The sequence below is a fragment of the Limulus polyphemus genome, unplaced genomic scaffold (assembly GCF_000517525.1).
Source record: "Limulus polyphemus unplaced genomic scaffold, Limulus_polyphemus-2.1.2 Scaffold1891, whole genome shotgun sequence".
In the NCBI taxonomy this organism is placed as follows: domain Eukaryota; kingdom Metazoa; phylum Arthropoda; class Merostomata; order Xiphosura; family Limulidae; genus Limulus; species Limulus polyphemus.
Window position 1 is genome coordinate 101,544 of NW_013667501.1, and position 18,531 is coordinate 120,074.

At 33.9% G+C, this 18,531-nt stretch overlaps 1 protein-coding gene across 3 annotated transcripts in view; it reads left to right on the forward strand.

Annotated features, from left to right (window-relative positions):
* LOC106465274 (solute carrier family 12 member 9-like) overlaps positions 1–18,531 on the forward strand; it is a 154,394-nt gene that overhangs the window by 92,723 nt on the left and 43,140 nt on the right. For 2 of the 3 annotated variants that reach the window (XM_022393133.1, XM_022393132.1), the window contains exons 7-11: positions 3,815–3,926; positions 7,123–7,280; positions 15,781–15,866; positions 17,525–17,623; positions 17,721–17,746. In XM_022393133.1, the coding sequence (XP_022248841.1) occupies positions 3,815–3,926; positions 7,123–7,280; positions 15,781–15,866; positions 17,525–17,623; positions 17,721–17,746 (481 nt within the window). Of the gene's footprint in view, positions 1–3,814; positions 3,927–7,122; positions 7,281–15,780; positions 15,867–17,524; positions 17,624–17,720; positions 17,747–17,816; positions 17,843–18,531 lie in introns of all 3 variants that reach the window. The other variant, XM_022393134.1, reaches the window with a different exon arrangement.

Genomic DNA, 18,531 nt, shown 5'->3' on the forward strand with positions numbered 1-18,531 from the left:
GTTTTGATATATATATGTTGTTCTAGGTTTTTTTATCTAAAAAAAGTGACATTCATTTCTTGACGACCTAATAGTTTTGATATATTATCTTCCACTGTGATTTTATATTGATTGTAGTTATGACTTGCTGACTTTCATATTCAAATTAATTTTAATATAACCCTGTTTAGAATTCTAAGGTTTACCCTGGCTTGAAAGCTGGATAAAAATTATTGTATTTGTTGTACCCACTTGATATTACTGTATTTTTGTACTTGAAAATTGTTAAAATTTCAACTGCAGTTACATGAACTATGCTAATTCTGTGTATGTTAATGAAAATAAAATATCACCCAAAAGGAGCTTAGGAACAGTGGTCTGCACTTCTGATAAAAAAAAAAAAGAAGTAAGAAATACACTACTTATTGTAAGTGCTCCAACTTTTAGATTGTTTTAAGAACCATTTTGTAATAAATCATGACAGTGCATAGAATGAACACTAGTGAACCCCAGTAATTTTTTAGCAAAAAAATACCCTGAACTGTTTTGGTTGAATATAATTACCTAGGATATCATGTAAACATATAACTATCATTCTCCTTTGCTTCTTGCACAGTATTCTACCTTTATAATTTGTCACCATTAAAAGTGAACTTTTTTGATTTACTTATCAACATTTGATTTACATCTCTAACATACTCCCAAAGATAACTTATTTTAATAGATCTTCAGATCTATTACTTTGGCAGTTGAGTAATAAATGTAACAGATTGAGTTTGATCAGAAAGTAAAAATGTTTGTATAATATAATCTTTTATGAGTTTCTCCTCTGTGTACTACTTTTTGTGTAGAATTATAAAGTAGATATTGGATTATAAAACAACCTGTTTGTTTAATAGATACATGAGAAATTCTGTTCTAAACAAAGACAGTCTGTATTCATAGTAAATATAAGAATAACAAAACACAGCCAGTACATGTTGTAAGTGCAAGAGAGATTCTATTCTAAATGAAGAAAATGTATATTTTTAGTACATGTAAGAATAACAGAAAATAATGTATATACCTAGTAAGTACATGAGAGATTCTATTCTATATAATGACAATCAATATTCATAGCACATGTAAGAACAACAGTAAACAACCTGTAGATCCAGTAAGTACATGAGAGATTCTATTCTATATAAGGACAATCAATATTCATAGCACATGTAAGAACAACAGTAAACAACCTGTACATCCAGTAAGTACATGAGAGAGGATGGATTTGAAATAAAGAAAATTATGTTTGGAGAATAATAATAATTTCAGATTAAAGGTTACTATGATACATATCAGTTACTGAATGAAATTTATTTTTGAAATCAGTTAATATTCTTTGTTTATTAGGATGGTAAAGACTATTAATTCAGTTTGTGAAGATATGTCTTAACACAGTGTTAGCTTACCCTGTCAGAATTATTTGCTGAAGTAATCTCTGGTTGTCAAAAGTATGGTTACATTGTGAATATTTTGTATAATCAAACAGAAAGTTCTAGCAGCACATGGTGATGTCCAACCTTATTTTTGGTGTAGCTATCGGATGACAGCACTTTTTGATTCCCCCTATATGTTCTCAGTTTTGGCATGAAACTTTCTTTGAGGATAAAAAGCTTTTTGTGCAACCATTTCAATCCTTCAGAGTACACTGAATAGAACTTGGTTTATTTACAATTGAACATTGGGGAGCTGTACTAGGATATTTCAAATACATAACTGATATTTCTGTTGGAATTCTTTCCAATACATCTCCTCTAACATGTATTATATTTAATACTGTACATTTATTATCCATTAAAACTAAGCAAGATGAAAGTCTAAGATCAGCTATCTTGTCCCTCTGATATCACAGATAATTTGCTAAAGCCCCTTGATTTTTGACCTTCCAACGTTCAACTGTAGATGCAATCATTACCATATGAGTAAAGGCTCAAAATATTGCTGAAATATAAATCACTGTAGAATTTCACCATGCATACAGTTGCACAAAAACATTTTAATCTTTTCTCCATGGGCATTTGTTTGGACATGTGATGAGGTTTTAGTAAGTTACATTCAAACTTTAATTAAATCTCTTTTTTTTTTCATAGTATACCAATAAATATAGCATAGAAATGTAGCTAATAATCCATATTTTAATATAAGTTTTATGTTTTTAATTGTATAAGACAATATAAAAAAAAATCTAGAATTTCCCCTAGTGTGAGAATAGGGATATTTGCATCCCCTCTTCTCTAATTTATTTACCACCTCTCCAAGAAGTACAAAATTTAATGTGAATTACTCATTATAACATTGTCATCACTCAGGCAAAGCATACTTTTCATAGCCGGCAATCTTATTTGGTTACAGAACCATGAAATAAACAGTTGGACTCATCTTGCCGTGCACACTTGTCACATCTTCTCTTTCAGAGGTCCTCTGGTGGAACAGCGGCAGGTCTTTGGATTTACAATGCTAAAATCAGGGGTTCAATTCCCCTGGGTGGATACAGCAGATAGCCTGATGTAGCTCTGCTATAAGAAAACACACATATTCTTTAAGAAATTGCCAATATTTCTCTCTGGTGTTCAATACCATGTTATTTATAACGAATAGAAAGCCAAGGTTTTCATTTATCGAATGATTTATTATTTTACATTGTTTCCTGTAAAAACATTTGTCAATTTTGTTACCAGCTCAAGCTTGATTCCCTCGGGAAACACATTGATGAGCTTAGATGAATTTTTAATGGCTCTTGTCGCATAGTTATGATGCCAAAAAAAGTGTGTTATGGGATATTGTCTGCTTTTTGCACGTTATTATTCTATGTTTTTTGATGCATTATTTAATTAAGTAAAAAGCTATTTAGTGAAGTACTACTATTAGTATAAAAAAAGTAGTGTTAAGTGTCATCAACAGTCGACCAAAAAAAAAGAGAAGACCCAGGTAAGTACTTTTTTCCATGTTTTTCATGTGTATACTTTATCTATTATTATAAAAGTGATTAAAATGTAAGAATGGGGAAGTTTTTATGTTAGCTAAGGTTAGATTATGTTAAACCAATAATAATATAATAAAATCTTTATGGGGTGTGCTCACGAGCAGCACATGCTTAATGTAATTTGATAATGTAATGTTAACTACACGTTTGCCAAGTGATTTACAACTTGTAATGGCATGAATAGTAGTTAGGGTTCAAAGGGCAATAAAACAATAGAATTTAAGTATAAATATATGTCTACTGTTATTAGTTTAAAGCTACATAGGATAAAGAAATATACTCTTATATTACAATTTGAAGTCATTCTAGAAAGTAAAAAAGGGTAATTTAGATTTATTTTTTATTTTTTTTAACTGGTGTTTAAGAGGTCAGGCAAATTGACCAACTTTGTTTAAAGATATGGTACAAAAAATAACAGATAAAATATAAAGTATTCTAGAGAAAAAAGTATAAATTTTGTTTAGGAGGTGTTAGAGATAACGCAAGTAAAATTTGAGATTTTTGAGACAAAGAAAATTATTTTTAATCCTTTACTTGAAAATCACTTTGCACTCTGATTAGTATATAGAAATACTATATATTTTCATGGACGAATCTTTAGCAAAAATACTTTATCAAGAAATCTGGTATTTTGGGTACAAAAGACTTGTAATGTTTAGTGAGCGAGTTAAATGAACACGTAATTACCCTAACTGTATTTACTTTATCATATAGGTAATTCACTGTACCAAGTTTGTTAGTTCTTAGTATATTTTATAAAGTCTAATAAAAATAATATTTTTATTTATATAGATTTAACTTTTTCTTTTGCAGGAGATTTAAAAGAACCTGGTAAATCTATCCCACGTGGGACCTTATCAGCAACTGCATTCACTTTTGTGATTTATCTGATTATGGCATTCCTTACTGCTGCTACTTGTTCAAAGTAAGAAAAATTTACGAAAGAAAAACTTTAGGAGCAACATTGAAATTTATACACTTGAGGAGTTTATTTTTTTTTTTTTCACTTGTATTATTTTGAGAATTTTTAGGGTAAAAAAAAAGTTAGATAAAAGCTGCATCAATTCTTCACAATTCAATAAACCTATCATTTTTGCTACAAATCAATCTGCAGTTAAGCATGAAATTGTATGAAAAGTGTTAACTAAATGATCAGATAAAAATGAAATCTTACTACACCCAAAACATTTGTATTAAAAATAATTGAATACTTTACATATCTTAACTAAGCATCAAAAAGTGGCTAGAAGCCAAATGTTTTGACAGTGAAAAATATATTCATAATAATTCATAACAATAAACTGTAGTTCTTTGAAAGATTTATGTTTTTTTATGTCCATTAGTTCTTTCAGTATGAATGTGAAGTTCATTTTTCTTAGCTGATTGGGTGATCAAGAATCCAAAAATATTTTTTGTAGAGGGTGTAAATATTAGTTTTATAGATTACAGTCATTGTTGGAGAAGATATGTATAGAAAGTAGTGGTTTATCTTTACCAGCAGTATAAGATTTAACAAACACTAAGCTTCCTTTACAAAGAACATTTTAATTTTACAGAACTACAGTAGTTGGAAAAGTTTGTGTAGTATTTATAATATGCTATGAACATTCTTAATGTGAACAAGCTTATTTGTGATTGTAAGATTGTGGTATATTTAGGTAAAACTGAGTAACCCTTATAGCACTGCATATAAACAGCTTTCACATAACACATGGTCGAGAAAGCTGTTAAGTTGATTTTTTTCTACCTGCTTTTGTTAATTCTCTAGTACCTAATACCTGTTCTACCTTTGGGGTGTTGCTGCAATACTGCATCTCTTTCAATGGTAGTTCAGGTGATATCTCAAGGTTACAGTTTAAGCTACTTTGAATGAGAATGACCAGTCATGTGAGTAGTGCTAGCCATTTTGTGTTTCACTTTGTGACCAGTCTCTTTATTTCATTCATTCTTACAACTCATTGATGCAGAGATACATTGTTATTTCATAACAGACATCTTGACTGAATCTCCTGTTATTAATGCCACCTATCCCCCCTACTCTCCAGCTACAAATATAAAATATGAAGTAATTTGATAGCGTAGTGTGAGCTGCACATTTGCCAAGTGCTTTACAACTTATAATGATGCAAATAGTAGTTAGACAGGTTTAAAGGGCAATAAACTAATAAAATTTAAGTACAAATAGATATGTACTGTTATGAGTGTAAAGCTATATAGGATAAACTAATGTAGTCTCATATTATAATTTGAAGGTATTTTAGAAAGAAAAAAGGTTAATTTAGGATTTGTTTTTTATTTAGTGGTTGCAAAGTCAGTCAAATTGATCAACCATGTATAAGGTTAGGGTAGAGAAAGTAACAGATAAAATATAAAGTTTTACAGAAAAGAAACATTTGAAATTTATTTAGGAGGTTTTAGAGATTACACAAATAACTTTTGAGATGAGGAATAGTATTTTTAATCTTAACATGCAAATCACTTTCATCTGGACTAGTATATAGAAATACTATATACATTCACAGATAAATCTTTAGTAGAAATACTTCATTAAAAATCTGAATTTTTATGAACAATAGTCTTTTAATGTTTACTAAAAGTATGCAAAATTTTGTGAAGATACACAAAGTGTATTAAAAGTTATAGTATGGAAACTGTAAAAAGTACAAAATGGTTATGAGGTTGTTGGAATTGATTGACCTAATAGAGAAAGAGTTAAACTCCTAAATGAGCATGGGATTATAAATTAAATAAAATGCAACTAATGTTTTCTCACACACTACTTGAAGGTTTATTTGGTACAGATAAACCCCAGTCTTTGTTGGGTTTTTTTGGCAAAATTTAGTTAGCATTAGTTGTTACTTTAGATTGTAGAAATGTTTAGAATGTATGAAAAACAGTATTCATGTTGTATTTTGTAAACAGACATCTAAAGTTTTCCCAAAAATATGCTATAAAGCAAAACATTATTTACATATCTGTCCCAAAGCAGTGATTTTTGCAAAGACATTGATGCCCAAGTTGTTAATTGTAGATTTCTGAAAGAAAGGGGGGTTATCATCAGATATTTTGTAATATTTGTTCTTCCATTAGAAGTATTTAGGTTTTAGACAGAAGTCTACAAGTTTCATGAAACATTCCAAAGATATATTGATTTTAGTTTAAAATAGTTATTATTGATTAATTTTGAAGCTATGATACTGCTTGCCTTTAAAACAAGAACTTTTGTGAAAAGTGAAATGATGTTAAAACATACCACAGTGATGTAATATGGGTAGTTGCAGCTGAAATATTTTTTTATAAATTGAAATCTTTATGAAATATGTTCTGTGTAAAGATGTGGTGGTTTTTATGATTTCATTTGTTATGGCTAACGTGAAGTTAGTTATGTCAGTTTCCTTTTCAATATTACAAGTAATATAGCTCATGTTTTAACAGAATGTGCATACTATTATGATCGTAATATTTCTTTGTTAAGTGTAATGAATGAATAATTGCAGTGTCTTTGTCCTTTTTTACTTAAGCAGAGTTTTTCTTCTGTTGTAGATTGCACAGTTGGTAATTATCATATTTTATTTGAACTTCTTTAACTTTGTAACAAAAATCAGCAGGAGCTTCCTGTATGTGAAAGTTTATTTTTGCCATGTGTAGTATGTAATGTTGTGTATGGAGAAAATTTAGGCATAATGATAGAATCTGTTGTTCAGCATTAAAGAGTCCAATAACGATAACAGCCATCCACCCAAACTTGCCCTTATTTATTTATTTCATTCAAAACAGTAATGAAATGATCAAAAGGTAATTCATATATATTTTGTGAACAATAAGAATTACAACCATTTATTTTGAAGGGCTCCACCATTCTAAATGATTTTCTGTCATATTTTTTATACAAGTATTATAGAAAATTCAATGATTATAATGTTTTTTTGAAGCAACTAGATCACAGCACTTTTCTTCTTTTAATCTGCTCTATACAGACAACATCAGTTAAATTGGTTGTTTGAGAAGTTATGACGTATGAAGATATATTAATTTGTATATTAATTATAAATAACTTGCAATTTTCAATCTTTTAATTTTTTTTCAGAAAACTGTAAACTATGATCTGTTTCATTTTATAGCTTCCTGCTGAAAAACAATTACCTGTACATGCAGTATATCAACCTTCAACCACCCCTTGTTGCTATTGGAATTGTTTTTGCTACCCTGTCTGCAGCATTAAGCAATTTGATTGGTTCTTCCAGAGTTTTGGAGGCTCTTGCTAAAGATGAGCTTTTTGGTTAGATTTTATTGTTAAAGTTAATATCATTATGACCTTCAATTATGTTTTTGTTTTTCTTTCTACTTTAATGAAACATTGTTATAGTCTTTTGGAAACAATTGTGATTTGTATTTCATGTAAAATATTAGTCACCAACATACTGTCTGTACTCTTAAGAGCTCATATCAAATGTCATCATTGTGTCCTGATGGAAGTTTTTCAGTGTGAATATTTTCTTAAAATAAGTTACTCGTGCTTTTGTTAACATAAATGACAAGATAAAAAAATATTTTAATTACTATTGAGAGTTGTGATCAAATCTTGATTAAAATTAAAAGGTGCAAATGAAGTGTTAGCATTTCAGTTTCCAATACGGTACTTCCCTCACAAAATTAGCTATTTATGTTTATTGCTGCCCTCTATATGCAAACTTTTTTATTATGCATGCCACAAGCCTTCTGCACCTCCCTATTGGAATCAAATGATTCCAATGTGTGTCTCATGCGAATCATCATGCGTTACCTAACCACCAATAGGATCATAGTACACTCATGCGTTGCCAAACTATCACTTGGACTCCGAGTGCTTGCACTCGGAAATCTTTTTTGTCTGGTTTTGTGTTTGAGACCTTATTTTCTCGAAGTGGTTTAATTTCATTTAGAATACTCAATTTTTTTACATTATTTCATTTCACTTACCCTTATTTCAGTCGCATTTCTTATTTACTTCAGAAGATTTTGTCGACTACATCACCATGTATTCCGAAGTTAATGTCACCACTTAGGGTGTCACACAATCAACAGGCGCTATATCACAGGCTTCAGGTACTGGCAACCCGATAGGAGATTTGTCTACGTTTATTCGCATGGGAATTGAACATTATATGGGTCAACCTTTATCTCCAGATATTGCCCCTCTTTCTCCTGAACCTGTGGAACCTGGTAAGGATGACAAGGGCTTTGATCACCTGTTTCCACCTCTCGATTTTGCAGTGCCTTTCTATACCCTCCTTGAGGATTCTATTTGGTCATTCATAGTTTTTTCGGACTTTATTTCTCAGGTATGTGATGTTTTATCCCTTGCTTCTATATCTTATGACCCATGTCCTTTGTTATTGCAGGAACATACTTCCCAACACTATTTGCCGCTTCCCCCCTCTACCTCCTGATTTTGCCGTGCCTTTCCATACCCTCCTTGAGGATTCTATTCAGTCGTTCATAGTTTTTTTGGTCTTTATTTCTCAGGTATGTGATGTTTTATCCCTTGCTCCTATATCTTATGACCCATGTCCTTTGTTATTGCAGGAACATACTTCCCAACACTATTTGGTGCTTCCCCCCCTCCCCTGACATTCAGGTTCATTTGCCTCTCAGTTGGGCGATGGTGTTAGTATGCCTCTTCCCCCCATGGGCTTTGGATCAGTCAGCCCTCAAATTTCATAGGGCAGACTGCCCGTATCTCAACCAACAGCTGTTGGTTTTGGTTTTGCCTGTTTAGGTGGGGCGGGCAGGCCCTGAATCTCCCGTCATTCTCACCCATAACCAATTTTCTGACCTCCGTCTTACTATCACGATCCTTTTGTGGTAACTTTTCATGATCCATTTCTTGTCAGAGGCTCTTCACAGAAATCCTGAGAGGTTGTCTGGGGATGCCTTCTCTTTCTTTACCCCCTAGTTGGCTCATTTATTGTCTTTACATACGTGCTATCTTTGTTGTAGAGACCATTTAGTTCGTGATGCTGTATTATCTCGTACACAATTACCTGAGATTTGCTTATGGCTCCATTTTAAGATGTTTCATCTTTGATATGGCCCCAGAATCCTTAGTCTCTGGTGGAATCTGCCCAGCAACACTACCATTTCCTATTTAGTTTCCCATTTATCTCAGTCAGTGCCACATGTGGTGCCTATTTCAGTTTTCCGTCCTTCCCCTTCCTATCCTTTACCTGTCTCTCCTTCCTGCAGTGCCATGGCTCAACATTTTTCTCGATGACGCATGATACACCACCAATAGTTCCAATGACTACCTGGTGGGAGCTCGCCTTGCAGCCTTCCTTCATCAGTGGTGCCCTTTCATCTCTAATGTTTGGGTGCTTCAGGTTTTCTCAGAGGGCTTCATAATTCCATTTCTTTCCCCACCTCCCTTGTCCCAGATTCATGTTTTCTTCCTTTCTCCTCAGGATCCAGTAATTTGCCAGCATCTACAGAGGTGATACAGGACCTCTTCGCCCAACAGGCTATACAACCTGTTCCACATCATTCACCAAGGTTTTAATGCCCTTCTATTTGTTGTTCCCAAAAAGACCTGGGACTGGAGGCCTGTAATTAATCTATCCCACCTCAATTGCTTTATTCACTTCATGTTTCAACCTGGATTCCTACCTCAATGTTTGGTGGGTGTTTTCTCCAGGTCTATGGATGACCATGATGGACGTCTCCAATGCTTATTTGCATATTCCCATCTCAAAATGGTCTCGTCCTTATCTTCGGTTTATCCATCGAGAGTTGGTATACCAATTACGCACCCTACCCTAACAGGATGGCATCAGCTCCATAAGTTTTCTGTTGGGTGGTATGAACATTTACTCTTCACCTTCATACCTTGGGGCTGCATTTCCATTTTTACATGGAAGACTGGCTACTTCTGGCCCATTACAAACAGGAGCCAGCCTGTCATACTCGTCAGCTCCTTTTCGAAGCTGCTCAGGTAAGTTGGTTGATCAAATTCGAGAAGTCCGACCCAATCCCTTGTACATTTGGGTGTTTTTTTCAACATTTGGCTCAGTCAGGCCCAACCTTCTCTCAGACTCCATTCTATGGAATTGTCAGTTTGCCATTCCATGTCTGCTCCCTCACTTTCTGCATGTGGGTTTCTGTCTCTTTTATTGATGTGGTTTTCTAGAACACCACTAATCTCCCTCAGCCATGCACATATGCACTCCCTTCAGTAGACTCTACATGATCAATGGAACCTTGCTCAAGATCCCTTGGATGCTCCCATCACCCTTATTCTTTTCCTTGTAGATGATTTCCTTTGGTGTTTGGACAAGACTCACACATTGGTGGATGTCCAGCTTCCTCTTCCGACTCTGGACTTACATCTGTTTACGGATGCACCCTTCAGTGCTGGGGTGCATGGTTCAATCACCAGAAGGCTTTGGGTCATTGGTCTCTAGACGAAAAAACTTTACATATCAACCTCCTAGAACTCCTAGCCATTTGTTGGGCTTTGGATTACTTTCTTCCCATTGCCAAACATTGTCTGGTAATGATCCATTCCAACAATTTCACGCTGATAGCTTATATCAATGACCAAGGTGGCACCCAGTTGAGATCCCTCTGTTTTCACACATTGGATCCCCTATATTGGGCCCCATGCACAACAGATTCGTTTAATTGCATGGCATGTACTGGTGCTTTCAATTTCATGGCGGATCATCTTTCCTGCCTGACAAGGTTTACCCAATGGAGTGGTCCCTTCATCCCCTCATTTTCCATTGGCTTTGCAGTCTGGGGGAGGGGGGGGTCCTCACATCATTGCTTTTGCCACCACCCTCAATCACCAGTTACCCCTATTTTGGTCCCCAGTTCCTCCTTCTTAGACTTTGGCTATAGATGCTTTCAACAAGGACTGGGCACACAAATTCCTACTCCAATTACTTCATTGGGTAGTTCCCTGATCCATGCAACTCCATGCTGGGTCCTTCTGATTACTCTCTACTGTCTAGCTCAACCATGGTTTCCTCATTTACTCCACCTACAATTATTCTCTCCAGTACCACTTCCCTTATCACCCAACCTCTTTCATCGAACCCGATCATTGGTTCTACATCCCGCACTTCATGTCCTCATGTATTGCTTTTGTCTGGTTCTTGGCAAGGAGATCTGGTTTCTCCTGTTGTGTAGCTTCTCATTTGGCCCAATCCGTCCATCCTTCCTCCATGGAAGTGAATCAGCAAAAGTGGAAGGTCTTTTACTCATAGGCCCAGGCTCAGGATTTTCCAGCTGCATGCCCTACTGTTGTTGGTATCTTCAAGTTTCTAATGTGGCTTTTCAACTGGGGGTCTTCAGTCTCCTTGATTTCAGGTTATCAGGCAATTTTATCCCTTATACCTTTCACCTTTCCTATTACCACAGGACTTTTTTCTCACCTGTCCTTACCATGTTAATCTGTTCCTTCCAGATTCGGCAACCTGCCCTTCTGGATTGGAATATTAATGTAGTCCTCCATTCCCTTACTTTACCTCCAATCAAACCTATATCCTTGTGTTTTGTTTCACCTGTCTCTTGTTATATTGTGCGCACGGCTTCCTTTTGTGGATCCAGTTCCTATCTCTTTATCCAGGAATCTCACCCCTTTGAAACTTACCAATTAGATTCATCGTTTGGTCCAGTTGGCTCAGTCCTCCTTGTCCTCTTCCCAGCATAATTTGTACTCATCAGATCTGACACCTCACCTTTTCCTTGCTTCTTGTCTTCGTGGACCTATGGAGGAAATCCTACAATTGGGCATGTGGACTAACTCTAACTCATTCATCTCCCATTATTTACATCATATCGCGGTTTTGGCTTCCTCGGGTTTTCCCCTTAAACCTGTAGCTCTACTCTAATCTTCGGTGTGACTCCTGACATTGGATAAGTCTTTATTAAACATTTATTTTCTTTCAGAAGTCCAATCTTCATACCTTCATTACTTGGATCCCATTCTTTGGCAAGTGGTGCCTGACGAGGCATTCTTTAACTCTTAAATTCACATTGTTCCCCATGTTGAATAGTATTTTCATTTCATGGCTCTGCATGCTCACCTTTGAGATAGGGTGTTTCACAAGATTGCTTGTAGATGAATAACCTCACAATATTTGCTTCATAAGTTGGCCCGTCCTGAACTGTACCACCCATGAACTTCATGGGTAAAGCAGAAGGTTATAGCCGCCCATCCCTGTGATGCTTTGGTTGAATAAATTGGTATGGTCTACTTTTCAAAATAGGGTTTCATGATCACCCATTGCACTTCTCGAGTGTCAACATTCCCCAGGGCTCTCCAATGCATTCTCACCCTCCTTTCTTGTAGTGAAGTATGAGAGTCCTTACTACTTACGAGTTGTAAGCCAATGGGGTGGTTGACCACGGAGGCACCCTGCATAGATGGATTCCACTTAAAAAGGCTGTAACCATTCAGTTCAAAGTAGGACAGTTGTGTTCTGCTGGTGTAGATGACATAATATCTTCTGATTTGCCATTAAATATACAATGGAGTGAGACGTCAAAATGCAGTTCACCCCTTTGATTGGGAGCCCTCTTCCTACCCTCGCATGAATGTCAGTATCCAGCAGGCTGGTTTTGGTTTTGAGTGAACCAATCAACATAAGTCCTCACACAGGTTTTGGGTTGTCTATCTTCCTTCCTCGATTCCTCCTTTTGTGTTGTGGGTCACAGTTTAAATATGTGGGACTCTTCCAGTTCTATCCTAGGCTCTCCCTTGTTCTCTTTTCTTACGTGGATGTTATTGCCCTTTAGATGGTCTCAACCTGTTTCACAGTCACAGGAGTTGATTGCATGTGATAGTCTTCCTTTTTCGATACTGGATGTCACATTTTCAGATTGATTGTTCAGAGCTCATCCTGTGTAATGCCCAGGAATCAGAGTAGTTCAGAAATCCCCGGTTCTTGGGTATGAGGTGAAGATAGTATGACTCTCATCCTACCCTCATGCTGATTTTGGTACCCCGTGAGGAGGTTTTGGATGGAGTTGATTTGCAAAGTACAGTCTACTGCACCCTATCCACTCTACACCATGGGACACATCCTCATTTACCCACTTTCTTATTGTGGGATTGAGTTACAATATCTTTCTCCAGTTAGGATCACTTTCTCTTCCACAAGGATGTGCTCCTCTAATTTTTTGCCCTGATTTTTGCACATTCCTCAACTGAGTGAAGAGTATACCTGGATCAAAAGTGATATGGATATGATAAGCTAATTTGTGAGAAGAGGGAAGTACCTATCAGAAATACATTTTCATTGTAGGAAAATTATAACTTTTGTCTGATAGGTTTTCAATCAAAAATGGTACAAGAAAACACCATTTTAAAAATACTAAATACATTAAGGATGTTTTAATAATTCAAACACAGTTATTCAGGTAAATTACCAGTGCATTTTAGTTCAGTAATGATAAAGGAAAACATTCAGTTTTGGATTTTTTTCTTCTTTTATTATGTTGCCACAAACTAAAACAGCAAAACAATTTTCACAGTTCTTCTGTAATAATTTGATTTTATTTGTATCTTGCATATAAATCACTCAATATAATTTTTAGATCATTGTATTTTATACCTTAAAATATTTACTAAAAAAACATCATGTATATTTTTAGCTAATTGAATTCAAGAAAATCTCAAACCTCCAAAAATATTTAGTTGTTCCAATTGGCATTTTATATGACTTTGAAATTATATCTTTGGTGCAGATGTAATTCAACAGAAGTGCATTGAAATGTAAACACTAATATTACTTACCTTATGAAAAAACTTCCTCTTTCTTTTACAACTTAGTTATAATAGAAACTAGCCCCTACAGATACAGTGTTCTGTGTTGCTTAAATTGTTTTTGGAGTAATATGAAAGCATAGAAGCTGACATTAAGTAACATTACCAGCTGAAATCTGCAGTTTGGAGCAGGAAGGTTGTTTGAAGTGCATTGTCATTACATCAGGTAAATGCATTATAGATTTAAAAAAAATCAGGATATAAATACAAATAATGTTAACCCTCTCTCCACGGACATCTTTTTCTGCCCATGTCATGAGGTTTCAGTGAGTTACAATCAAACTTTAATCAAACTGCTTGCTTTTCATGGTATACCAATAAATATAGCATAGAAACATAGCTAATAATCCATATTTTAATAGTACACAAGTTTCAAGTTCTTAATTTTATGAAGCAATACTAAAAATAATCTTGAATTTCCCCAATTATGAGAATTGTGACGTTTTCTCTATAATCATTCCCCTCTTCTCTGATTTATTTACCACCCCTCCTAGAAGTACGAAATTTAACATAAATTACTAATTATAATGTTGTCATTGCACAGGCAAAGCATAATTTTGATAGCCTTCAACCTTATTTGGTTACAGAGCCATGAAATGGACAATCAGACCCCACTTGCCATGCCCACCTGTCACAGCTTCTCTTTCAGAAATTGCCAATAGTTCTTTGACATTCAATACTATATCATTTATAACAATATAGAAAGCTAAGGTTTTACTCTATCAATTGACATATTATTTTACATTGTTCTCTGTAAAGAGAACTGGCAATTTTACTTTCCGTTCAAGCTTGATTCCCATGGAAAACACATCAACGAGCTTAAATGAAGTTTAAAAAGCTCTTATTGTATAGTTTGAAAACCATAAAAAGTGTGATAGTTATGGGATGTTGTCTGCTTTTTGCAATTTCTTATTATGCGTTCTTTGGTGCATTATTTAATTGAATAAAAAATTATTTAGTGCAGTACTACCATTAGTATAAAAAAGTAGGGTTATGTGTCATCAATAGTCGACAACAAATTGTTATAAAAGTAACGAAAATGTAAAAATAAGAAACTTTTTAGGTTAAGATGAGATTTGGTAAAATAAATAATAATATTGTAAAAAAATGTTCATAAGTTACGCTGACGAGTAGTCCATGTGTAATGTGATTCGATACTGTATGTGAGCTTCATGTTCGACAAGTGATTTACAACATATAATGGCACGAATTGTAGTTAGATATGGTTCAAAGGGCAATAAAACAATAAAATTTAAGTATAAATAGATGTATGCTGCTTTGAGTTTAAAGCTACTTAAGATAAATGAATGTAGTTTTATGCTACAATTTGATTTCATTATGAAAAGGAAAAAGGGTAGTTTAGATTTTTTTTTGCTGATTACTAGGTCAGTTAAATTGACCAACCTTGTATAGACTCATAATAGAGTTAGGGTAGAGAAAATATCAGATAAAATATAGTTTTACTGACAAAAAAAATTGAAATTATATCTAGGAGGTTTTAGAGATTATACAAATGAAATGTTAAGTTTTCAGATGAAGAAAAGTATTTTTAATTTTAACATTGAAATCACTTTGCATTCAGACTAGTAAAAAAAAAGACTATATAATCATGGACAAATCTTGAGCAAAAATGCTTCATTAGATAAATCTGACTTTTCATGTACAAAAGACTTGTAATGTTTACTAAAATTGCCAAATTTTGTGAAGATACACATACTGTTTTAATAGTTATAATATGGAAACTATAACGAGTGCAAAATGGTTGCGAGGTCATTCAAATCAACTGACCCCATAGTGAGAGAGTTAAAGAAACACTGATTTGAGAAAAAAATTGCTCTTTAATTAATGTAAAACTGAATGAGAACAATAATTTTTAGCTACAGATACTTAGTCATTTTGTATTCAATGAAAATAACTGTTCTTTATATGCTTTTTATATTTCTTAACAGTGCAGCATTTTTATAATATGTAGGTGCTGTTTTGAGACCTGTTGTACAATACACTACTCAAGGAGGAAACCCAGTTGCTGCTGTTTTGATGGCATGGTTTTTTGTAGAGGTTTGTTGGCATTTAATGTTTGCTGAAGTTGACTTATGGATGGTATTATTAATGAAATCACATTATTGTTTGGTATTAAACAGACAGTATTTACACAGAGTTTATTTTTTCTCACCAGGTGTGTGTAACATGGCATGACCCTTGGAAAATGCTGCTTTGCTTTAATATTCCTTTTTAGTGTCCATAACAGGTGCATAACCTTGTAAAAGTGTAGCTTTACTATTCTCCCTTAGGGTCTATAGCAGAGCATAACCTTGTAAAAGTGTAGCTTTAGCATTCCCCTCTTGGTGTCTATAACAGAGCATAACCTTGTAAAAATGTAGCTTTAGTATTCTCCCCCTTGGTGTCTATAACAGAGCATGACCTTGTAAAAGTGTAGCTTTAGTATTCCCCCCTTGGTGTCTATAACAGAGCATGACCTTGTAGAAGTGTAGCTTTAGTATTCCTCCCTTGGTGTCTATCACAGAGCATGACCTTGTAAAAGTGTAGCTTTAGTATTCCCCCCTTGGTGTCTATAACAGAGCATGACCTTGTACAAGTGTAGCTTTAGTATTCCCCCCTTGTTGTATGTAGCAGGTTCATGACCTTGGAGAAGTGTACCATTAGTATTCCCCTTAGTGACAGTTATAGGGCATGACCTTGTAAAAGTTTATCTTTGTTATTCCCTCTTTATGTCTATAACTGAGCATGACTTTGTAGAACTGTAGTTTTAGTACTGTCCATTAGTTTCTATAGTATATGCATGGCCTTGGAAAAGTGTAGCTTTGGTAATTATGTGATTTTTAGGTACATGGATTCAAAGATGTGCATGTGAACTTTACAGTTTCCATTTACTCTAATTTGTGTAAATAAGTAGCAATTTTGGGATCTAGGCTTCATAAAGATCAGGCTATTTAATTCTGTAAGGGAACTAGGCTTTTTGCATGTTCTTCATATCTTCAGGCATTGTCTGGTATGATTTACCAAATTTATACAATATCTTGTTGAATAAAACACAATTACATATTTCTATATCCCTGTTTAGCTTGTATGTGTGTTTGTGTTAAATAATATTCAAATTACCTATTGACAGAATATAAAAGTCATAAATACTACTACTATACGCTTAGTTTAGCATTCATAGTGATAATCATTAACTTTTTGTATTTCATTTTACATTAGAAGAAAATGGCTCTATGAAAATGTTTTTATGTTAGGTTTATATCTCCATATCTTGTTCCTTCTGATCCCATTATGTGGGGAAATACAGATAAAAAATTAAAACATATAAAATTGTGCGATTTAAGAATAACTTATTTAAAATAGAGGAGTAACAAAAGTATTGTAGACAATTTTTCTCTCCGATCAGCAGATGAAAGATGACTTGTCTAATTTTGATGTATATGATACATCTTGTCTCAAATTTTATGTATGTAACAACTAATATGCACTTAAGTGTATGTATCAACTAATGTGCACTGATTTAAAAATGTTCATGATTTTTCTAATAATTCGTTTGTGGTTCCAACAACAATAATTTATTGTTGCATTTTTTCTTTCTTTTTCTACATTTTTGGTTTGAGTTGAAAATAATATAGCTGTGACATTTGTAAAGAGTCACAATAAAATATTAAATATTAGACAAGACTTGAAAAATTGTGTTGTTTTATTCTTTACAGCTGATTTTGCTAATGGGATCTCTAAACTTAATTGCTCAGATAACTTCCATCTTCTTCTTGTTGTCTTACCTGTCAACAAACCTGGCCTGCTTGGGACTAGGACTTCCTAAAAATAGAATCACTGGAGGCAAGGTTATAATACCTAAAGTTTGGAGCTGAAGCAACATAAGTAATATAGTTGGTTACTTTTATTGTTGGTGTTGCTTCAGCTCCAAACTTTAGGTATTATAACCTTGCCTCCAGTGATTCTATTTTTAGGAAGTCAATAATATTGTTGGTTACTTTTATTGTTGATGTTGCTTCAGCTCCAAACTTTAAGTATTATAACCTTGCCTCCAGTGATTCTATTTTTAGGAAGTCAATAATATTGTTAGTTACTTTTATTGTTGTTCTTGCTTCACATGATTAGAACATACTTTTGATCTTGTATTTTCTAATGTACCTAATTATTGTTTTTTTTCATGCCTGAGGATGATCTAAGTAGAGGGTCAAAATGTAGCCTGGCCTTATATATGTGTATGTATTTCTCTGTAATAAACATTTCATAAGTTGGAAACAGTCAGTATAAGTCAAATAGTTAAAATATGAAAGCATTACTAATAATATAAAACAAATATCTAAAACTGCAAAAGTTTACTGATGGTGTAACTCCACTATAAAAGTGTAGAAGGATTAGTAATAGTATAAGCCAAGTATCTAAAACTGTGAAAAGGCTACTAATAGTGTAAATCAGATATCTAACACTGTAAAACAATTACTAAGTGAAGTTTCTAAAATAATATAAGTGTTTCTAATAGTATAATTCAAATAGTTTAAACTAAAAGGTCTGCTATAAGCCAAGTTTCTAAAACTAAAAGGTTTACCAATAGTGTAAATCAAGTATTGACAACTGTGAAAGCATTAGTAATAGTACAAAGCAAGTATAAAATTGAAAAAAGGGGTAACTGTTTTGCTATGGGCATCTTTTTCTATGCATATTATGAGATTTTAGTGAGTTACTTTCAAAA